Here is a 23,837-nt window from a genome sequence, read left to right on the forward strand (position 1 = left end):
CGTTGAAGGTCAATGTAGTAAACCTGGAGGACAGGATAATGGCTGATGTTTATGGTCTGCTTACTGTACTCAGGAGGCTAGTTAAAGCATCCCTTGTCTCACCTTCAGAAGCAGATTGTATGATGATGGAGATTACCCATGCTTTATGAAGGAAACTTTGCTACCTACATGCCTCAAATCCTGGACATGCTAGTAACTAGGAGCTGGGACTTGAAACCTGGCTGCTGCGTTTGTGATATTCTGCACCCTTGTCTCCTATCTAGCTTGAGAAAAGAGTCTTGGAGCTATTTGCAAAGTTAATTTTCTTTCTGATTTTGTTTTGCTTAATTGCACTGTTTGTTTCTGTCAGCATTTCCCATTGTTATTGTTATTATGTGATATAATTATATGCAAGGAACAGAAGCAGAGAACTGATTATGCCTCTGAAAATCAAAAGGGGATATTTGGGGGGAAAACCAAATTGAGAAATGTCTGAGTTTATGGCTACTAACATCTGTTCTTTTAAGGAACTTCAATTGGTATTGTATGTGTGTGCGGGGGGGGGGGGGGGGGGGGGGGGGGTTTTTTTTTTTTTTTTTTTTATTTTTTTGTTTATTTTTTTTCCAAAGACTTTTTATTTCCAGAAGAATGTGACTGTCATTGCCATGTGAAAGACATAACCTGTAAGTCATGGATGATACCCCAGACAGGTTCCATCTTCTCCCAGACAAAGATACAAGGCAGCAGTATGTATGATTATGTTCCTTCCTCCCCATCCACTATATCCAGAGCAGAGGCCGAAGCCATTTTCACTGGCTCCAGTGTGTGCCCATGTGTCCTCTTCCCCATCTCTACTCCACCAGCTTCCTTCATCCACCCCTGGGAAGTTCTCCTAGGGGCCCTTGCTATGACCAGCTGTGATCCACACTGCCCCCTAGGGCTACCTCCCTGACTTGTGTCTTGGCCACCCCTTGCTTCGGAACTTAGCAGTACTTCTTGCCCCAAAAAGCAGGACAAAGAAGGACTTCTGGGGCCACTGGTTGCAGCCAGTACTATGTGATAGCACTTCCACTTCCTCTAAGTTAGCAGCACTTTAGCCAGGAGGGGTTAGCGTTCCTTCCTCCTAATTCCTCCACAGGTCTCCATTTCCACAGTGCTCTCTAGTCTAGCGCTGCCTTACCCTACTTTCAACTTCCCCAACGTTTACCAAGCAGCCAAAGGGTATTCCTGTAAAAGTCTGGAGCCAAACTGCTAAAATACATATGCTCATTCTGCCCAGGAGTGGCTTCCTAAGTGTGTCACTTACATAGTGGCTCAGCACCCAAGCTTAGGAGGGCTCTGGGCTTGGTAAAATATTAAACTGCCACTATTCTGATATTCTTTTTTTTAAAAAAAAAATGATAGTATGTATTAGTTGTACTATTTTCAGGAAATCCAAGGTATATAAATATTCATAAACTAAATCCATACCCTATACTATATATATAAAAAATAAATTCAAGCAGTGAACATCAAGGAAGAGGCAGCAGACAGACTGTACAAAGATGCGGAGGGGCGCTGTGACACACGGTCCTCTGGACTTGACGACCAGTGCGGTCATAAACCTGCACAGCTGTGGTTAGCTGCACGGTCCTGCCACAGGGGGGGCAGACCATCTCCAGGCTCCACTTCGTACGGAGAAACTATTGACAGTAGATAGTTGCTAGGGGATGAAGACTCATTCCTTTTTAGGATGTGGCTACAAGCAGATTTCCAGTGCTCTAGCGGAGTCCCCGCACTCATACAGATGGGCAGCACCAACTGCACTTGGTAAGTTATTTTTTTAAAAAAAGATATGGAGCTGGTAGGGGAGCAATTGAAGAGGATACGGGGAAATGTGGAGGGAGAAATGGGCCTAAATGGGACATTTCGTTGTATACACATGTAACATTCTTAAGAATAAAGAAAATTTACAAACAAATACATTGCACACATAAACATAACATCACAAAACTTATAGAAGTAAACATAACAGAGAATCTTTTCGACTACCCACTAGACTAATAGTTCTGCCTTTGTTTGTGTGTGGAGTAGTATCATTTATTTGTTTTTGACATAGGGTTACTCTCTGTCTCCTAAGTTAGCCTGGAATTTGTGATCTCCCTGCCCCAGCCTCCCCACCCTGAAAAAACTGAGATTATAGGAATATACTATCACATGCAAGCTAGCAAATTGTTACTGAAGTCACATCCCATAAAAGAAAACATTGAAAAGTTCAGTTTCAAAATCAAATACTTCCGCTCCTGAAAAAGGCGTTGGTGAAAAAATATAAAATTATGGAATAAGGAATATTTGCAAATGTATATCTGATATAGAATTTACCCAAAATGTGATCAAAAGGACAGTGTCTACCCATCACTAGACAAGGTGGTACATGGCTATAATTTTAGCGCTTGTGAGGCTGGGGCAGAAAGGAGTATTATGTGATAGCTACCTAAGGAGATACTCTAAGGAAAAATAATGTAGGTCCAGTAATACAAACAAATACATTTTTGAGAAGGTAATTCACAAAAACAAAAATCAAAAGAGGTGTGCACACAAGCACAGGAAAGATGCTCGGTGACATCCAATGCAAATCCAGCTGCTTCTGCCATCTTGAAATCCTGGGGTTTGGGGAGAAAGAATGCTGCTAGAACAGGGTGAGTGACAGTGGAGATGTCACTAAATAAAACCTCTCATCACCCCCTTTCCGCTATTTTCTTTTATTTGACAGGGTCTTGATTTATAATTCGGGCAGGCTTCGGGCCTCCAGTTGGTGGAATTTATAGGTAGGAGCCACCACCTGGCTCCAGGAAGCAGCCGCTCTGTGAGTTGATCGTGTCCCACAGCTGTCACATGACAGAAACGGCGACGTGATTCACTTTCACTTCCCATGAGAATGTGAACTTTCCCAGTGGCCCTGCCCCTTCTTAGCACGTGGGCACATCTGCTGGCCATGGATTATGTGGCAGGACTCAAAAAGCCTGCTCCCACATCTATTGTTCCTTTCCCAAACGTCTTAGTAGTAAGCCGAGCCCAAGGCTTCTCGCACTTGATAAACGAGAAGAGTAAGCAAGCAACTGGTCTAAGGGCCCGAATCCACTTAGGAGCTTGACTGAAACCAAGATGCCTGCAGCAGTCTGTGCTTCCTGGGACTCATCCATCACCTGTTTCCTTACCAAAGAAAATGCTAACAGGCACAGCTGGTCTCTGAGGGGAGGGCTGCTTTTGTCACCCAGCTGTGGTTTCCGCTTCAGATCCCAGGATGCCTTGCTGTAGGGCTGGGTAGCCCCTACGCTACCAAAAAAGAAAAAAGAAAAAAAAAGAAAAAAAAGCTGCTTTACATTGCTCTGCGGCGTTTAGGGGTTGGCACCCCATTCCTGGTGGCGAGGCATTGCCTTGCTGTTGCTAAGGGCAGCTTTCAATCACCCCTTCATTTATTCCCACAGGCATACATTCCAAATCTAGTAATTTTGCTGTGATCTCGAGAAGAAGGAAGTACGGGGGTGGAGAGAGATGAAAAAAAAAAAGTGACAGAGGTATTCATTTTATCCTTAGGGATTAGGGGAAAGGCGGAAAGCTTTTCAGAGAGTCACAATCATAGGGGAAGTGCTAAGAGCCAGGTGTGGGAGCCAAGGAAGAGAGCCAAAGCCTGGATAGGGCAAGAAAGAGACTGGCCCTCCAGGAGAGGGCAAGGGAAACTGGCAAGCGCTACCAAACAGGGCTTCTCCTCACCCCACTATTTCTCCGCAGGTTTAGCCCTCCATTAGGAAAAACCATCCGGGAACGTTTTATTTTCCTTGATAGATAGCAGAGGGGAGCAAAGAAGCTCACCCCGCTTTTGAGCGGGTGGCCACCCTGGTGTGGTCAGCTCGGTGTACCCTCAACTAGCTTTGGGCTTTCTACCACACCCGCACAACCATTCCCTCCTCTTGGAACGCTGACCACCTACCTCTGAAGGCTCTAGCTAGTTTAACTACCTAGGGAAACCCTGGGACGCAGCAGCGAATTCAGCTGCAGCCACTAGACTATCGAGGTGGAGGGGAAATGGCACTATCAGTGCGGCCAGGGGAAATGGCACATCACCAGGCTCGCCTGGGGCACTGCTGACCGGTCCGAAAGCAAGTGTGAAGCACCAGCTGCGCGTGGAAACCATGAATTCTTCCCCCTCAGCTGTGGAGGTTTAAAGGGATTAGGTGTGAACAATGGCCAGGTCCTGCAAAAGTTAAAAAAAAAAAAAAGCCACAGGACTTCCTCTTAAAGACCTGCAGGTCTTTGAAGACAATCAGACACAAATGCTCTTTCAGAAAGGGACAAAGCAAATATCAAGCTGACCTTTTGCGAACAATGTAAATCGTGACAGTTTGGGGCAGCGGTGGAGGTGGGGTGGACACAAAAAGACTTTGCTTGCTACTGTGTGGCAATCAGGCTTCTATTCTTCTCGCCCTTGCCTAAGGCTGCCTTGTTAAGGTTTGCCGTTTATTTTAAACGTGCCCAAGGTGGAAGGAATCTAAAATGGTTAGTGGGTGAGGGGATTAAATGAACCCAGGAGTCAAGACAGAATGCCTGGAACCTCTCGGGTTTCTCAGAACCAGCTCAGGACCTGCCCGCCAGGACCTGGGGGGCAGAACCGGTATCAAGAGAGTGGCTTAAAACTACTCCGGGATTGAGTCCCAAGAAGCCAAGGTGAGATCCATTACTGGCCAGTGAATTTTTGCCTAACCCTTGCTTTGCACTTGCAGTTCTTAGTAGGCCTTCTGGGTGTGCTGGGACAAAGCTATGTGTGTACTGTGTTCGGTTACCGTGGAGGCCCTGGCCTCCCAGAGAGGCCCCGGGGTCCAGGTGGGTGTTGCAGAGAACAAAGGTTCCCCACACCTAGAAAACCAGTTCTCCCAGCCTTCCAGCCACAGCAAGTGACATCACCAGGAGCCAATCGAAAATTCGCACTTGAGTTTACTTGTTAAGGCCTGAATTGATTCCACGTAGACTGCACAGCTGACCGTGTAGAGCCACCTTCCCAACCAGCGCTCTGTTTAGGAGCGAGCTGATTCACGGGGAATTTGGCTTTCACGCAGATTTCTTAGGCAGGTGAGGGGCCAGGTTTCAGATTCCACACTGAAGATACCACACCCTGAGCTCCTGGCTAGCCCAAAGCCGGAGCGCCAGACGGACCTGTACTGCCATCTTCTGGTAGTGCTTGGTATTGATTAGTGAGAGTGGCAAGATCTCTCTGGGAAATAAAGCCTGAATACCCTAGGTTGTTGCTCCATTTTACCAGTCTCCGTAGACAAAAAGACCCCTTCCAATATATCAAATAAGGTAACCATGAAAGGAAGACACTCTGATCTGATGGTAGTGTACCTTGATTTTCGTCTATATTTATCTGAATCTGTTTGTTTGGAGACACTAGTCTCCTGTAGCTCAGGTTGGCTTCTACCTCACTCTGAAGGTGACCTTGAGCTTCCCACCCTCCTGCTTCCACCTCCCAAGTGCTAGGGTGACTGGCCAGTACCAGCACATCTAGTCTACGTGATGCTGGGGATAGAACGTTTGTGCATAGCCTTTGTGCATTCTAGGAAGGCCTTTACCGACTGACCCCAGCCCCCCCTTCAGTTTTGTAAAGCCCTATCTATCGTCCATGGGAAGAGGCAGGTATGTGATGAACTTGAGGATGCCCTTGACGGAGTCCTGAGTCTGAGAGGTTTCTTGTCCCATACTTTTCACTGTAGATGTGGTCTTTACAAAGGCCTTCGTGATGTTTTGGAGAGTTTTCAGTTTATGTATGGTAACCTGTGAGTACAAACGGGCTTTGCAGACTGGATGTAAAAACAGCAGCCCCTTAGGTCGATCCAGACTAGTAGACATTGCATCTGCAGAAGCATCCGCATGTCATGCCCAATGACTTCTCCTTCTCTCTCCTAGTCAATGTAGCCACGTCAGTGGAAAGAGACCATGCATAGCCCTCTCTTGTAGTTTCAAAACATGTTTTAAGGCAAAAGGAGGCAACTCTCGTAACATATAGCCATCAGATACAGACTTCCATGCTAAGGAGTTAGTATATGTTTTTCTTTTATATATTGCACACAAGGGAGGGCCTTACTGGCCATGCAGCAGCAAGGTTGAAATGCTGTGGAACACCTTAAAATGCATAGGACCGTTCTCTCCAATCTTCAAGAAAGAAGAATGCCATCCAAGAGGTCAACAGTGCCATGGTAACAGAGTTACCCTAAAATAGCTCACCAACACCTCAAAGCCAACATGTCAATGCTTATGACTCTGGACTTGTCGACTTCTACAACTGACGATGTCCTCTGGTTCCCACACTCATAGTCACACATTCGTGAACATTCAAGTGCACACACAACCAAAACATTTGTGTAGAAATAGACTATTGCTACCCCATGCTCTTATTTTGTTCTTTACATTTATTATTACTATTGTTATTTAGTTTTATGCATATAGGTTTTGCCTGCATGTATGTCTGTGGACACCTTATGTGCCTGGTGCCCACAGAGCCCAGAAAAGGGCATCAGATCCACTGGAACTGAAATTACATATATCTGAAAGTTGCCATATGCATACTGGTAATTGAACCCTTGGCCTCTTCAAGAGCAGCAAGTACTCTTTTTTTTTTTTTGTTTTTTTTTGTTTTTTTTTTTTTTTTGTTTTTCGAGACAGTTTGGAGCCTGTCCTGGAACTAGCTCTTTTAGACCAGGCTGGTCTCGAACTCACAGAGATCCGCCTACCTCTGCCTCCCGAGTGCTGGGATTAAAGGCATACGCCACCACCGCCCGGCTAGCAAGTACTCTTAACCACTGAGCTATCTCTCCAGCTTCTTGTATTTAATTCTTTAAAATATTATTCCTTCTGTTTATACTTACCAGGCAGTTAACGATGGCCATCTTCATCTGCAGGTAGACACTTATCCATATGAATATTTGCTACATTCATATACATGTTTCACGTTATTTTTCTAATATAAATAACATCTCCAGAACATCCAACTTTAGTTGGATCCGATTTACTGTTTCAAAGGGGGAAATTCTTTCAAGATCAGAAACAAATTGCTTCAGCTATTCCCACAGAATTCAACGACTTTGAAAGTACAGTATTCCCTAGTAAGTCACCTGATACCTTCTTCAGTTCCAGCAAAGGTTAGTCTAGTCCATGGCAGGGAGTATTAGGATTTTCTTTCAGTCTGTGTTAAGTGTTGGATTTATCCAATCTATGACTAATGGCGTTAATGTTATTTGATATGAATGCTAGCCTCTTCACCCTGTACCAAAGAAGAATCTATCATGGTTACTCTTTTATTATTCTTGATTTCTGAAGTATGGTCCACATTACTGTCACCTGCCTCTTTGGAATAATGCCCCCCCCCCCCCCCCCGGAAAGCTAGTATGTTCGGATCAAGTAACATATCAATGGAATATAAACAGCTCGAGGAATGTGGCCTAAGGTCTCCGCCCCCCTTTTAAAAACACAAGCATGCATGGCTTAATAGTGACCATCTACATATGCCTGGGACCATTTTCAAGGACTTACCAGGCTAAGGGGCTCTCCATTGGATCTTTAAATGAACATTTTGGAAGAGAAACCCTTGGTTTCAGTACATACCTTGTAAGCCTGCCCCATTTTTTTTTTTTAATTCACAGACAAATGTTTAGGGAAGCTGTATAGTTCCATTTTCTGCTGTGGGAGCTCCTTTGATCAATAGCCTTTAAGAGACCACACCCTAGTGGGCTGGTCTCTTAAAGGCTATTGGCTAAAGGAGCTCCTGCAGTAGTTCTCTTTTGGGGTTCACAGTGCAAACTAGAACTATGTGATAACCAAGTGCTTCCCAAGCCTATTGCCCTGAAGAAGAGTTTTCTTTATCACACTCATTCCACATATGAATGAGACTATGGAAACTTGCCACCTTCTGCCCTGTTATTCTTGACTCTCTCTTTAGATCCCCTTCTTTTTCCACACATTCCCTCTTTCTACTTTATACATAATATACAACCCAGTAAATATGCACACATGCCATAAGTAAGAGAAAATACAGTATAATTGCCTTTCTGAGTTTTGCTTACTTTTCTTAAACTGGTTTCACTTAATTTTCTTTCTCTTCTCTCCATTCATTTTTTTTTCTCATAAATGAACTTACTTCATTTTTGTTTGTGACTGGATGTATTGTGTATATGTACCTCCTTTTCCTCATTCATTTTTATGTGGATGGACATATAGGCTGATTCCACATTTTGGTTGTGGCAGTGTACCAATAAACATAAATATTTGAGTATTTTTGGGTTATGCTCACATAAAGTCCTTTGATTATATACTCTGGGGTGGTTAATGTGGATTGTATAGTAGTTCTAATTTTAAGATTTTTTTAAGGATTATTTTTCATTTACATTATTTGTAACATGCCGTGGAATTAACTTGGGAGCAATGATGCTTTGAATAATGTCATCAGACCTGAGAACTACATGAGGAAGCCAACACTAGCCTTCAACTCTGAATCCAGACTCATTGGCATTCTACAATTTGTTTATGAGCCATCAGGCAGTCTCTACTGCACAGTAATCCCTGTATCAGCTTCTATTTCGTGACACATTCTCTCTAACTTCTCTTTGTCTGTACTGTGCATCCTTTGAACCACAGCCAAATAGTCAGATAAGACTACAAATGATTCTTGCCCAGACACTGAGCCTTGTGGAGTCAACATGATAGCACCCAAGACTGTTGATGTTCTGTATTGCCCTAGACATGATCAACCTACTTGTTACTGAGAATAAGAAGGGAGACAATGGATTGCTAAATAAGTTTGGAGGGTTTTTCAATCCGCTCTTCCTTTATCTCAATGCCAGAAATGAAGAGAGTGGTTTGTGACTTTCCTTGGTACTCATTGAAATAGTAGATAATGTTATAGCTTTAAGTTCAAGAATACTGCCACTGAAGGCCTGGGCATAATGTAAAGTCAGGAGTTCTCAGAGCATCCTAATTATGTGTGTTGGAACCTTGATTTCTAAACAAGGCAGCATTGGGAGGTGGAGTCACATGGGGGAGTTTAGGTTATAGAGGCGAGGTCTTCTAGAATGCTCTATGCAAGTGACTTCTCATTCTTGCAGGATTGGATTAGTTTTGTTGAAAACGGGTGTCCTGGTAGAAGCAGATGTCACCCCAAAATTGTTAGAAAAGTTGTTGTTTTGAGACAGGGTTTTTCTGTGTAACAGCCCTTGCTGTCCTGGAACTAACTCTGTAGAACAGGCTGGCCTTGAACTCACAGAGGTGTGCCTGTCTCTGCTTCCCAAGTGCTGGGATTAAAGGCATGCACCACCATCAAGCTGTCAGGGACCAGCCACAACAAAAATACCTCTTGCCAGGGTAGTATTGAAATTCACCCGCAATTAATTTTTCCAATTGCTTAAAATACTACGATCCCAAAAGGTAGGAGTAAGACAAATGACCGTGATAACACGACACAAGGAAATGAACAGACCAGTTGAAGGTCACGGACTACATTTATAGTTAAACATTCTGTTGCTAGAACAAAACAAGTCACCAAGTCATGCTCACACCCTAGACCAAAGCGTTCTGTAGACAAACCACTCCCTGGGTGGAATCCAAAGTTATCTCCTGAAGGGAACTGGAACTTAATTGGATCCTAAGACTTCTGTTTGAGGTAGGAACAGATCTACTTCTCTATTCCAGGAGCACAAGGTCTGACTATTATCCACCAGTGTTGTAAATAACCTTGAGAGAGCAGAACTCTTTGATCTACACCTAGGTGGGAACTTTGTTTGGGGTAGAAACACAATAATCTTGAAGGAACTAGAAGTTCCAACTCTCTGACCTTTGGTCAACGTGGAAATGAGCTCACAGTTTTGGGCCTCCACACCATGCCCAGCTAGAAAAATTTTAATAAAGAATCAGAGAAACACAGCAGCTGAATTCTTAGTGTGATCATGCTATAACAGTTAAAGAGAAATTACCTAGCCTTGCTTTTGTACCGTTTGTGGGAGGGCATATTTAAATAGGTAAGAATTGAGTAACTCACTGTCTTGCTAGGTAGTAAATTTCATTGTCCTTCCTGAGACTGGGTATTTGGGGGGAGGAGCTAGGAGCTTTAAAGTTAGACTTTAATAGTTTATGTAGTTTAATAGTTTACAGTCAGCTCTGTATGGTTTGGGTCAAACTGCTGGAGAGTGGGAGATATACACTTTACTCTTAGCCCCTTTATTTTTTGTCATTTTGTCTCTACAACTGTCCTTCATGTTTTGCCTCTTGTATACACTCCTATCTGCCCTTCTGCTTTCTCCTCTGAGTGGAGGTGACATAAAGCTCTCACTAATTCTGGTCACTGATCTCGGACTTTCCAGCCTCTGAAACAATGAACTCAAAAGTTTCTTTTATTATTATGAATTCCCTAGTCTCAAATATTCTTGATAGTAAGAGAAGTTAAACTGAGACACACAATTGATGCCAGGAACCTGGCATTGCTATAAATATGTAGCTATTTATATACTGTAGATATATAGACATGGCTTTGGAAGCAGCTCACAGTAAGAAGTGTGGAATTTGGAGACGCCTAAGCAAATTCTAGAAGGTCATAAACACAGCATTGATAGCAATTCTCATGAGTGTTCCTAGGTCAAGAGGATTAAGTGATTTCAGGATCATCTTAGAAGTTAATCAAGTGGTTATTGTAGCCTTGCTGTTCTGCTGTTCGAACCTGAGTCCCTTAGAATCTGTGTACTCCCCTGGGAAGAATGCCTTGCTTGGTCTGCCCAATGAATGCTACAGGCAAGATGTTTCCTCTCCTTCCTCCGCGACCCAGCTTATCTCACTCAAGGGCATTAACAAACAGCAGCCCCCAGTTGGCTATGTGACCTTCTGCATCCTCAGCACGCCTGGTGAGAGTGATGAGAACCGCTCTATGTTTAGCATTGTTTCTCTGTCCCTGCTGCTTTGAACCCTGAGCTATCCTGGAACAAAATCTAGAGAGATGCCCAGCAAAGGGCTCTGAAGCAGCATTGTCTTGAGTCCCCTGATTCTGCTGAATCTCAAACTCACTTAGATTCTTTGACACTGGTCACTGAAGGGGCTGCAATAGGTTATGACCAGAATGCTGATGGAAACGTGGACAAATAAACTCCATTCGGATGAGATGGTAGGTGGGAAACAGGAAGTCTTAACTTAGAACTAGAATAACAGTTATTTTTATTACACAGTTGCAAATAATTTGGTTGCATTGTGTTCATGCCCTTATGTCCAGGCTTCTGGAAAGGCGGAATTTGTCTGTTTTTTTTTTTTTTTTTTTCAGGATTCTATGCTGCCCTGGCTGGACTAGAGCTCACTATGTATACCAGGCTGAGCTCAAATGTGCAGCAGCTCTCTTGCCTGTCTCTAGAGTACTGGGATTACAGACACACATCAGCACACCCGGCCTTCAGAGGTGTATCTTAAGAAGGATGGCTAGGACATGCAAGGGCCTGAAATATCTAAGCAGGAAAAGGCTGAGGAAGCTGCGTTGTACCTTTAACCATTATGACAGTTAGTGCTCATGCTCAACTTGACAGGGCATAGGAAACACTTAGAAGACAAACTTCTGGGCTTATCTGTAAGGGAGCTTCTAGACTGGTTCACTGAGGAGCTAACTATGAGGGGCACCATTTCTCGGGCTGGAGTCCTGAACTGAATCAAGAGGAGAGACAGAGCTGAATGCTACGCCATTCTCCCTCTCCTGTTCTCTCTCTCTCTCTCTCTCTCTCTCTCTCTCTCTCTCTCTCTCTCTCTCCTTCTGACTTCAGATGCAATGTGCCCACCCGCGTCAAGATTCTGCTGGCTGTCAAGCCTGCCTTTCTAATGGTGACAAGCCCATCTGGAAGTGCAGGGCGATCCTTCCTCCCCTGAGCTGGTTCTTGGTGGGTGTTTAGTCACAGAGCAAAGAGAAAAGTAACTAATGCAACTGCCTACAGCAAGACGAGTGTGGGACGGACTGACCTAAGACAGAAATAGAATGACAACTAAAAGATCAGCAGAGTATTGAAAATGGAAAATTTGCAGCCTGTCTATAAAACAAACAAGAAACAAACTGACCCTGAGATGTACTGTTGGAGTATTGACAAGCAACCAGTGAGTAGAAAGATGAGCAGGGCGAGAAGAGAGCCAGGTGCCATGCATCAGAACAAAGACATTTCAGAGGATTTGAAGGTTGTCCCTCCCATCCCAGCAGCATTAGAGCCTTTAAGGGAAGAGTAGGCTCCCTGCCCAGGGCCACCTTGGACTCTGCTTCTTGCTTTTCAGCTGTGGTACAGGTGCATTCATGTGCAATTCAACCATCACTCGAGAGTGCACAGGCAATGAGCCTTGGCAGAGCCCATGTGGCTCTCATTCTGCAGGTGTACAGAATCCAAGCGTCATGGAGGCATGGCAGCCCCCTCTTAGATGACAAAGGATCTAGTGGACTGCTTGTCAGACAAGGCAGGCACCTGATGCAGGGCTGGAACTACCACTAGAACAATGCCTACGAGAGCCGTGGGAATACTATCTCATACTGAGAAAGCTGCAGACAGCAGGGTGCAGCTCTGACCGAAGATGGCAACTATATGAACTGAGCCTCACAAATCCACAGTGGCAGGGCTCTTTATAGCTGGAGGAATCTACCTCTTTGCTCCAATGTATCCAGAGAGTGGTACCTGGAATTAAAGTTTATCTTCGTTTTCAGAGATGATGTCAACCTTTCTGGGTGTAGACTTGCTTGAGGTCTACACCTTACTCCCTCCTCTTGGTTGTATTCTCCCTTCAGAAAAGGGGATGTCCTCTCTCTCTCTCTCTCTCTCTCTCTCTCTCTCACACACACACACACACACACACACTATTGCCTATCAGAAGTGAATCACTTATTCTTGTTCGATAGGTCTGACGCTGGAAGGAAATTGCATCAAGTCTCAGATTAGAGCTGGGACTTTTAAGCCAATGCTGGAATCATTTAAGCCTGGAACTATTGATACGGAATGAACACAATTTGCATGATCAAAAGATCATTAATATATGCTTAAATCCTAATTCCTCAGTTTAGCAATGTTGGGAGGATAGGCCTTGTGGGGGAAGTGTACAGGGGTGCGTGAGAGGAGCTCTTATGAACAGACACTTGGCTTTCGTGGCTTTCTCTCATGAGTGAGTTCTCACTTTTGTGAGAGTGCGTTGTTATGAAGTAAAGCTGCTTCTTGTGTTTTCTCTCCTGTACTTGTTTGTGCTGGCCCTTTCACTATCAACCATGAACCAAGGCACCATGAAGCTCTTGCCACCTGCTCCGGGACTTCCCACTATCCAGAACCATAAAGCAGTAAACTGAAAATAGTTCCCAGAAAATAGAAAAATCACACCTGTGTTAAAGAGTCTGCAAGACCAAGTGACTGCCCATCCCAATTATGGAATGGTAAAACGTTCAGACCTTGGGTATTTTTAGTCCTTTTTGTTATGGTTTTCTGTCTCTTTAAGATACAAGCCACATCCACCCCCTCCCCCATTCGCTGAGGCAGGCTGATCTTCAGCTTCCAGCCTGAACTTGCTCTCTTTTCCATCTTCCTCTCGGAGAGGCCGCTTCGCTTCTGCCTCTCTCCCCACTTCTCTGCTTCCTCCCTTCTCTGTCTCTTTCTTCTCCTCTCTCTCTGTCCCCCCCTTCACCCTTCCTCCTCCATAACCCCTGAATAAACATTCAACCTCACCCTGCAAGTCGTCTCTATCCATGTCTCTCTCTCCTGCCCGCCTGCTATGTGTCTCCCTGCCTGGGACCAGCCACTGCTCTGGGACAGCTGTCTGCTGCCACATGGCCCGCTACCACCATTTGGGACCTACAGCATTTCTGCTGCCTACTGCCACGGGGATCTTGCAGCATTTTTTAAAAAACAACATCTTTGAAAATTACTCATTTCTCACCCCCATGTTTGACATCTTTGTGATCAAAGACCTTTAAAATGTATTCTTAGCAGACCACCAGCTCCCACCAATCCAAAATCTTAGAATGGTTCTGGATAACATCATACACTTGTAGCAGAGTTTTCCCTGCTTTACTGCAACCCACCTTTGTCTGGTACCCACCAATGTATTTGCTAAATGCCTTGGTGTATGACTTTCTTTGCCCCGAAACTAATAAAATCTAATATATCTTTCCATATTGGAACATATCTTTCAGGGCAACTGGAGCCTGTGTTCCTGGACCATGGTTACTCGGATTTGGTTCAAGAATAGCCGGGCGATGGTGGCGCACGCCTTTAATCCCAGCACTCGGGAGGCAGAGGCAGGTGGATCTCTGTGAGTTCCAGACCAGCCTGGTCTACAGAGCTAGCTCCAGGACAGGCTCCAAAGCCACAGAGAAACCCTGTCTCGAAAACCAAAAAAAAAAAAAAATAGTTATTTATTAGCTTTGCGGTGAAATGACTAGGGCACATATCTGCCTGTGATAGAAAATACGATTTAGAAAAACTTTCCCATCTGCCAAAAAAATCACTGATCATGGATGTCATGATCTCATCGATTTGATATGGTCAAATACAGAAACTCACAATTTCTGTATTGACCTCATCACAAACCAGGAATATTCAGTTCACTGATCTTCAGATGACTCTTTAAGTGTTATTGCTCTGAAATTATTTTACTTTCAACATGTGTATATAAACACAAAGACATAAGTCTTATGTGATTATTTCCAATGGCAAAATATTGGAAGCGATCCAAATGTTCAGCAGTAAAAGAATGGGAAAATACATTATGGTGTATTTATTAAAGCAGATGTTATATACTTGTTGAAAAGTATGCATTTTGAGGGATAAGAGAGATGGCTCAGTGGTTCCAAGCATGTGTTGCTCTTGCAGAGTCACAGGTTCAATACCCAGCACCTACATGGTGCATATACATAATGCTGGCAAAACACTAAAATGCATGACATAAAAATGAATAATTTAAAAAAGCTTTGAAAAAGTCTACACTTTGAGAAATATTGCAAGCAAATCCAGACCAAACCAAAAAGGAGATGTGTTCTTGTTTTTTCTTTTATGGTTGAAGAAGAGATAAAGGCTTGGATGTGTACTGAAAACTAGGAGTTGTGGCAGAAACTCTTAGGAGTATACTAAATCTGTATTTCTTTTCTTCCATTATTATAACTTTGCTTAGTGTATTTCCTAGCAGACTTAGTAGTTAAGTACAGTCAATTAGGTCTTCACTGATGGACAAAGACAACATGTCATGGGTGAGACTAGATATTATGACTATACCATTGTAGTTTGTCTTGATTTTTGAGCCCTTGTCACAATGTGTGGGACATTTTTTTTAAAATATTTATTTATTATGTATACAATATTCTGTCTGTGTATATTCCTGCAGGCCAGAAGAGGGCACCAGACCCCTTTACAGATGGTTGTGAGCCACCATGTGGTTGCTGGGAATTGAACTCAGGACCTTTGGAAGAGCAGGCAATGCTCTTAACCTCTGAGCCATCTCTCCAGCCCCTGTGTGGGACATTTTGAATTGAATCTAGTTGTTGTAGTAAGTTAGTACAGGCCATGCAGATGATGCTAATTTTCTAGGGCACAGCAGTATAGCAAGAGCAAGGGAACTTGGACACCCATGCAGAGTAGAGTCTTGATATTAACTCCAACTGTCTTTATTAGGTCAATCAATGGTAGGTATGATGGCTAATGTTGATCATCTACTTGACAGAATCTAGAATTGCCAAGGAGTCAGACCTCATGGGATGTTTGTAAGAGAGTTTCTGAATTAGGGTTGCTACTGGATATGCCTTATGGGGGATTATCTAGACTAGGTAAATGGAGGTGAGAAGGTCCACTTTAACTGAATGACCCATACCTTAGCCTGAGATTCTGGACTGAATAAAAAGGAAAATGAGCTGAATATCAGCCTTGATTTCCCTATGCTTCCTGACTGCAGACACAATATAAAAACTGCTTCAAGCTCCTGTCACCATGCCTCCCTAGCCACAACAGACTATACCCTCAAACTGTCAGTCAAAATGAACTCTTCCTTCTTCAAGTTGTTTTCATTGGATATTCTGTCAGAGCAACAAGAAAAGTAACTAATATATTGGTACAGAGAAAGAAAAGTATTTATTGAATCTCTCTACTATAACAACCTAACCTTTATGATTTCTTATAATACAGAGAGATTTCTTGGGAAGGAAAAAGTGGGATGTGTAAAGATTTATGATTCATTGTGTATCTTCCATTTTAACATTTGAAAATTTAAAACCCATTTGTAAACACTAGCATATATGCTTTTAAGTTAATAATAAAAATAAGAGCAATGGTAAGTTTTTCATCAACAAATGTCAAGTCTGAATTTCTCATACCAGAAACTTGAGTGATGAATTCACTTTCTCCCCTAAGAACACTGGCTAAGGAGAAAGTCAAACTGTTTGTCCCTTTCCTTAACTCTTGATTCTGTCAACAAACTTCTCCCAAAGAGCTTGTGTTTCATATAGATCCTTCCCGACTTCCTGCATTGGTTTCATTTCTCATCTCTGTGAGGAAAAGCCCATAAAGAAGTAACTTGTCATAAGTCACATTTTGGGGTGGCTTCTGTTGCCATCCAGCCATGGCAGGTTTGTCCGTTCCAGGGTAAGGGTGTGTGTATTAGAACCATTAGGTAGAAGGAAAAGAGATAGGAAAGAAATACAGAGACACAGGATACTGTATACTTAGTATATACTGAATACTGAATCCACATGCATTTATTTTCCATACACTTCTATACCCCAATACAGAAGTGGGGGAAGAAGGCAAAAGACTGCTTTAACATGACACAAAGGACGACCAGAACAGTTCTTGCTTCAGTACTTGAGACATCAAGTCATTGTTTCCTGATTAAAGCAGTGGATGTTTTGGGCAGGATATATAATAGATAAACCCCAGACCAAGAATCCTGTAGGCAGCCACTCCCTATGTCAAACCCCTATTTTAAAATGAAGGAGCAGGAATAGGCTTGAATTCCCTACCCTTTGGTCAAGGTGGAGCGGAGTCACCCCTATGGGCCATCTTAATGTCTAAAACACCAAGTATCTACACCCTAATCCAGGATTTGTAGCTACACCTGTTGTCAACAACTTTGAGAGAGCTGAAAGAAGCTCAAACTCTCTGACCTCAAGTCAAGGCAGAACAGGCTCACATCTGTGGGTCCCCACAGTCGTTTAAGGGAAGAAGGACTTACCGTGGTACATAGTTTGAGGCAATAACAGTCTGTCTTGATGAGAGAAGACATTGCAGTGGGAGGGATTTCAGCTGGGGCATGAGGCAACTAGTCACCCCATGTTAGTAGTCAGGAAACCTACTAGTAGTTAGAGAACCTGAGCTGTAACTGTGTCAGACTGTAAGCCATAATGCCCACCCACATAATTCGATGTTTATTATTTAGGCCTCATGTCCAGAAGGTTCCACAACACCACTGGCTGAGGACCAACAGTTTGAGCACACGGGTCCGTGGGGGACATTTCCATTCAAACATAACAGTAACACTACTGGAACAATGTCTAGTTAATTTTTTATCAAAACTATTCGGGACTACAAGAAAAGACTTTTTCAGTCATGAAGTTAAAGCCATGAAAACAGGGATACTATAGACTGACTTGCTTGTGCTAACTTGACTTCACCTCTTGAAAGCCTAACCCCACTAGTATGGTTGCTAGGAAGGGAAGCCTTTGGAAAGTTATTAGGCAGTGAAGCCCTTGGGCTACTGTGTAAAGCGCCCCCAGTGAGCACTCTCACTGTAATGAGCATGTTAAGAAGCAGTCAGCAATACAGAAGAGAATCCTAACCACAACCCAGTCAAGCAGGGGCCTTCATCTCATATTTGAGATCCGCACAACTGCTGGAAACCCGTTCCAGTCATCTGTAAGCCAGTCAATCTGTGCTGCTTTGTACCACAAGACCACAGCCCAAAGCGACCAAGACAAAAGAGAATCTCTGACTGCCCTCCCCACTCTTTGCTGGGTGTCAGCTTGGTAGAATGATCTTGTTCTTTTAGATATTTGTCCCTATGCCTCACTGGTTTCTACAAATGTGTCACAGTCACAAAACAGGTCCGATGTTACAAAGTTAAATTGTCGTTGGCCAACTTGTTCTAATTTCTTTTTGCCCATATCCAATAATGTTTTGACATACTATTTTGGTGAAGTTCTTAGAAATGCGTATTTTAGAATATTCTATCCTGCAAGGTTAAGGTTAACCGAAGCTGCACTTAACAAGGCTAATGTAAACTGTACTGAAGGCAAGATGGTGCGTTGAAGATTCTTCTTTACATTTAGAGGGATTCTCCTCTCTCTCTCTCTCTCTCTCTCTCTCTCTCTCTCTCTCTCTCTCTCTCTCTCTCTCTCTCTTTCCCCCACCAGAGTGTAGCTGAATTTGTTAATGTATGTGGAGATAACATTGGCATCGTTCTCCTGGGGAATCATCTACCTTGACATTTTGAGGTGGGGTCACTCACTGAGACCTAGGGCTCCCTTGATTGCAATAGGCTGGTTGGCCATCAAGCCCTCTTTCTACTCCCCCAGGCCTGAGACTATAAGCACACTCTACCACATCTGTTTTTTTTTTTAACTAGTGTTATGAGGACTCCTCATGAAGCAAGCACTTTACCAAGGGAGCTATCTTCTCAGGCCCCATGTTCTTATATTTGCATAATCTCCAGTTGTTCTCATATAAATTTCATGACATGTTTCATGTTGATAAAAGACAGAGGATGCGATAAACTGACCAAAAGAAGCAAGACACATTTAGATGCAGCGAGAAGTGTCAAACTTGTTCTCTTCGGGAGAATTAATAAAAGATACCAATAGATATTTGGATTTTTTCTTCTGATACTGAAATAAGATAGAATTAATTCCTGTAATAATCTTCATATGAAACCTGCATGCCTTTTGATTTTCCAGAAGATTTTTCAAAAAAGAAATAATAATCAATGCAGATGATAACTTTTATATTACAATTCTAATTTCCTGCTATAGATTTATCACACATTTGTAAAATGCAGAAATTTTAATCATTCATTTTAAGATGTTCACCAAATGGGAATTAACAAACACTCCAAGAGCTTTTCATTTAAATGGATGCTTTTAAAATTGTTAAAAAAACAATAAAAGGAATTTAAAAAAAACTGTCATTTTTCAGTTTTTAAATTTCATCTAAACCTTAAAAGTAAATATCATAGACAGCATTTGTAAAAGTTGGAGGGAATGCCTGAGAGGGTTTGGAGGGAGAAAGGAGAAGCAGGAAATGTTGGAATTATAATCTCAAAAATATTTTAAAAAGTCATTGTAAAAGAAAGATTAATGCAATCACAATGTAACATAACTCTATAGCCATATCTATAGCATCAATTTCACCAGCATCTTAATGTCAAATGTTCTTAGGAATTGAAATGTAGGTAAAATAGGCTGCCTGCTGATTGCCCATGTGATCTAACCCTCTGACATTGATGATCTGTGACAAAGATGGCAGACTGTCCCTGAATTTCAGTCCAAGGAAATGGTTAATGACTGACTCAGACAATCGCTCATCTTGGTCAGACTATTTTCTCTTAGCCGAGATGTTCCTAGCTCTGTTATTCTGGTTTTCAGTAGCTTTCCCCAGACCTGAGGAATTTGGTGCCTGAAGCTGGTAGTAGCTGTGGTTGACTTCGATCAAATAGAATACAGCTGCAGTGGCGGGCTATCAATTACCCGATTAACTTCCAAAAGGCTGACTCTTGTAGACCTCTGTGTCCCCTCTTGTTGACTTTGATGAAGCCTTGGGAGAGAGGTCCACAGAGCAGGCAGCTGAGAGCAGTCTTTGGCTAACACACAGGAGAAACTGAATCTTGAGGACAATTGCATGGGTGTGAACTTGGGAGTGGATCCCACAGGCAAGTCTCTGAAGGAGACCCATGCATTATAGTTACTCACATGTCCACCTTTTCCTCTCTCCCTCCCACTGTGGCTAACCTACCCTCCTCCCAACAAGGGTCTTTTTCACAGTCAGTACTTCTGTGCAGACCCCTGCAGGCAACCATAGTTGCTATGAGATCATGATCACAGTGGCTGTGTCATGCCCACAAGAGAGCATCCTCAGCCCTTCTCCACGTCTTCCAGCTCATACATTCTTTCGACCGCCTCTTCCACAAAGTTACCTGAGCCTTAGAGGGGCTGATGCAAGTCTCCTGTTTAGCGACGAGCAGCACCTTGAGCAGCCCTGAGTTTCTGCACTCACCACAGTCCTTGGCAAAGAGAAGCTATGTGTTTTTAGGATGGCGCGGAGTCATGACTTCCCGGTATCAATATTGCTTAATGGATTCAGTGTAGAAATTGTCATACCGTGAATCGTTTTCAGTCAAGACCACGTTTTTCAGACTTTGCCAAAACAAGTTTTCTGCTTTGGGGTTGTCAGGCCACTGGAGGATGGAACTCTTACAGATTCTCCGCCGCAGCCTCAGGTACTGGGAATACTGCAAGACGGGTTCCAGGAGGATGAAGATAATCACGTCCATGTTCTCATCCATTAGCCTCTGCAAGGCCAAGTAAAAAGCTGTTTTAAAGTTCCAGCTCTTGGCATATTTTTTGGTTAACACGAAGATTGTCTTCTTGCTCTGGTTTATGCTCTGCACGAGGTTATCGATGATGGCTAACCCTGGATCCCAATCCCTTTCCTCTAAGCAGAGGAGGACATTTTTGCCTTCACTCTCTTCAAGGTGGTAGCGCAGTTCATTGATGACCCAGTCGGTAACAGACACATCTTTGGTGTCGTAAGAAATGTAAGCATCGTAGAAAGTTCGGGTTGTGGCCAAGGACCTGTAGCCTCTTAACTTAGCTGAACACATGTGATAGATAAACCACATATCCCAGTAAAACAGATGGTGACCCAGGGTGGCCAACATAACCGTGGCGGTGATGAGGAATGTGAGGGAAAACAGGATCACTGCAGTGGTATCTGAAAGACACATCATGAGCTCTAGACTCATGATGCTCTTCCCCTTTTGATCCCCAGGACTGGTGCAAATAACATCTACTAGTCGAGGAATTGTGATGTTCATGTTTTCATCTATCCAGCTTCGAAAATCACCTGAGTCGCATGTGCAGTCAAAATGGTTCCCACTTAGTTCCAGAACAGACAAATGTGTTTCAGTCTTGGTTTGCAGGGAGGACTTATTGATCATCTTTATCATGTTGAAACTTAGATCCAGGTGGACCAGACTACTGGCTTCAGAGAGAAAGCCAGGAGGCAGGTGAGAGAATTCATTATGGCCCAGCAGCAATGTTTCCAGGGAATATGTAAACTTAGATAGGCAATTGGTTAGAAAATACAGCTTGTTTCTCCGTAAGTCCAGTAAACGGAGCCGAGGAAAATACTGGAGGGAGGTCCAATTAAAAAAACGTAACCTGTTCCCATTGATTCGCAGCTCTTCGAGGCTCTGGGGCAAGCTGAGGAATGCTTTATTGGGGATTTGTTGAAGGTTATTGTAAGATAAGTCTAGGTGTGTCAGATTCCTGAGATTTCTGAAAATGGTCAAGTAACTGTTGTCGTCTGCGTTCCACAAAAGGTCAAGGCGGTTTCCGCTGAAAACCAATTCTTTCAGAGACATGCTTTTCAGCTCTTTGTCCTCTGTGAGCGTGTAAATGCCATTGTAGCTCAGGTTTAGCACACTGAGGTTCATTAGGTTCTGGATAAATCCTAGGCGGTGTGTTACCCCTGCTATACTGAAATAGTGTTCATTGTGACTCAGGTCGAGCACTTCCAGTTCTTGAAGTTCACTGAAAGCATTGTTGTCATCAAAGTCTAGTCTGTTGTGAGATAAATCCAAATATTTGAGGTGGGGCATGGCTGAGAATTCTGTGCCACTCAACACTTGATTGTTAGCATTGAAGGACAGATTTAAGCAGTCAATGTCCTGAAAAGGCTCAAATTGATTTTTCTCAATAAGGAAAATATTGTTTAAACTTAAATCCAAGGCTTTGCCATAAGCAGCACACTGTGGCTTTATTAAAGGTTTGGTGCTGTGATAAAAATTCGCGTGGGGATCAAACTTGGTGACGGTTGAGCCGGATTTAAGGAGATGATATGGCAAAGAGGGGTTGTTTGTGTGATCTATTGTGGGTGTTATACGGTTCTCTGACAAGGAAATAACTTTCAGAAGGGGGAAATCTTGGAAAATTTTAAAATCAATTTTCGTAATAAAGTTAATGCCCAAGTCGATAGTTGTTAAGTTTCGAAGACTCTGAAGGGGTGCAAAATTTTTCTGTTCAAGTTTGTAAAATACATAGCCCTTTAAGTGCAATCTCTTGAGAGAATGAAGCTTAGAGAAGTTTGAGGAAATATTAATAGATGGTAAATATTTGCTTTCTTGAAAGTTGAACGACAGATCAAGGATTTGTAAATTGGGTAGTTTCGTTAAAAATTCCCCTGAAGCAATTTCTTGTAGTAAATAGTTGAATTCAAGATGGAGTTCCTTCAGATTTGTTAGATTGTCAAACCAGGTGGAAGTAATGGACTGGAGGGAAGTGCTGGAGAGGTTTAGATATTGAAGTTTGGTGAGACCTTGAAAAGCCAGGGGATGTATGGTGAGGGACAAGTTTTTTTCACAAGGCGTGCATTGAAAAGGGGCATTGTAACACCTCGGACAGTTGCCACTCAGATCTAGTAATGTTAAGTGTTCCAGTCCCTTAAAGTCTTCCTGCGTGATAGTCATAATCTTGGCATTGCTCAGGAAAAGTTTTCTTAGGGAGCTTGGTAGTTTGGGAGGCACGTGGAAAAGCCTGTTGAAAGACAAGGAGAGCACCTTCAAGTTTATAAGGTTTTGAAATGCCCCATCTTCCACGCTAAAGTTTTGCTTACAAGAAAAATTGCAGTTCCAGCCCAAATAGAGTCTCTCCATGTTCCGAAGCCCCAGAGTGTTGTTTTTAGTTACCGTACTTATATTGTTTTGAATTAGGCTAAGTTCTCTCAAAGACTCAGGCAAGCCAGTTGGCATAGCACATAATTGGTTGTCTTCAAGCAGTAACACCTTCAGATTTTTGAGGTTGAGGAATGCTCCATCTGTAATATTCATACCAGTTTTATTTTCATTTGGGTGTGCTTGATTGGCATTGTGGTTCAGATTTATTTTAATGAGGTTTCGCAGCTCTCGAAAGGACTCGTTTGTTACATGCATGATGGAATTGTCAGACAAGTTTATTTCTGTCACATATTGGCCTATAGTTTGGGGAACTTCTTGTAGTCGGCGATCATTGCATTCTGCAATCACAGAGGCATTTTCCATTTTCTCATCACAGGGATAGCTTCTGGAATAATTTGCTCTGAAGAAGAACTCACCAGTTCCGGAGGAGAGCAGGCACAAGTAAGTCAGAATCCATGACTGAAGGGCCATGTTTCCCTATGGAAAAAAATCAAAGATGGAAGCACAGTATTAGAGTGGCAACATCTGCTGGGTGTTTCTTGGCAGAACTAAGAGTATTCTATCAAATTTATATGATCCTTGAGATGTGAAATGCTACGAATAGTTTATTACATTGCATAGAAGGAGTTTCAGAATATTTATATGTTTGTAGCTTCCAGGGGACTAAAAGTTCAAGCAGAAACTCTCTGAGATATGATGTCAGGAAGTTTTTGAAGGGGTGTTATTCAAGATGCCCCCTCCACGTTGAGTCTGAGTTAAGCATGGTTGTGGATAACACAAAGTCTATAGCATGGCATGGCACGTATTTTTATTTTTTATTTTTTCATTTTTTTACTGTCATATACAGGTTCATACTTTTTTAATTAATTAATTTATTTCTTTATTAATTAATTAAAGATTTCTGTCTCTTCCCCACCGCC

General features: G+C 42.8%; 1 protein-coding gene and 1 long non-coding RNA gene across 3 annotated transcripts in view; one reads left to right on the forward strand and one right to left on the reverse strand.

The window, feature by feature from the left end:
- The first annotated feature begins 584 nt into the window (after positions 1-584).
- On the forward strand, positions 585-14,381 carry LOC126487957 (uncharacterized). The gene is made up of 3 exons (XR_007588534.1): positions 585-1,788; positions 2,732-4,683; positions 14,180-14,381. It is a non-coding gene; the product is annotated as an uncharacterized lncRNA (long non-coding RNA).
- Tlr8 (toll like receptor 8) overlaps positions 14,378-23,837 on the reverse strand; it is a 20,487-nt gene continuing 11,027 nt past the window's right edge. Inside the window, exons 2-3 of one of the 2 annotated variants that reach the window (XM_050121041.1) lie at positions 23,334-23,394; positions 14,378-22,777 (exon numbers count right to left, since the gene is read on the reverse strand). In XM_050121041.1, coding sequence (XP_049976998.1) covers positions 20,302-22,777; positions 23,334-23,374 — 2,517 coding nt within the window. In that variant the 5' untranslated portion in view covers positions 23,375-23,394 and the 3' untranslated portion in view covers positions 14,378-20,301. Of the gene's footprint in view, positions 23,395-23,837 lie in introns of both variants that reach the window. The other variant, XM_050121040.1, reaches the window with a different exon arrangement.

This window comes from Alexandromys fortis, unplaced genomic scaffold (genome assembly GCF_014885135.2).
Source record: "Alexandromys fortis isolate MF-2015 unplaced genomic scaffold, M_Fortis_MF-2015_v1.1 scaffold_192, whole genome shotgun sequence".
Classification (NCBI taxonomy): domain Eukaryota; kingdom Metazoa; phylum Chordata; class Mammalia; order Rodentia; family Cricetidae; genus Alexandromys; species Alexandromys fortis.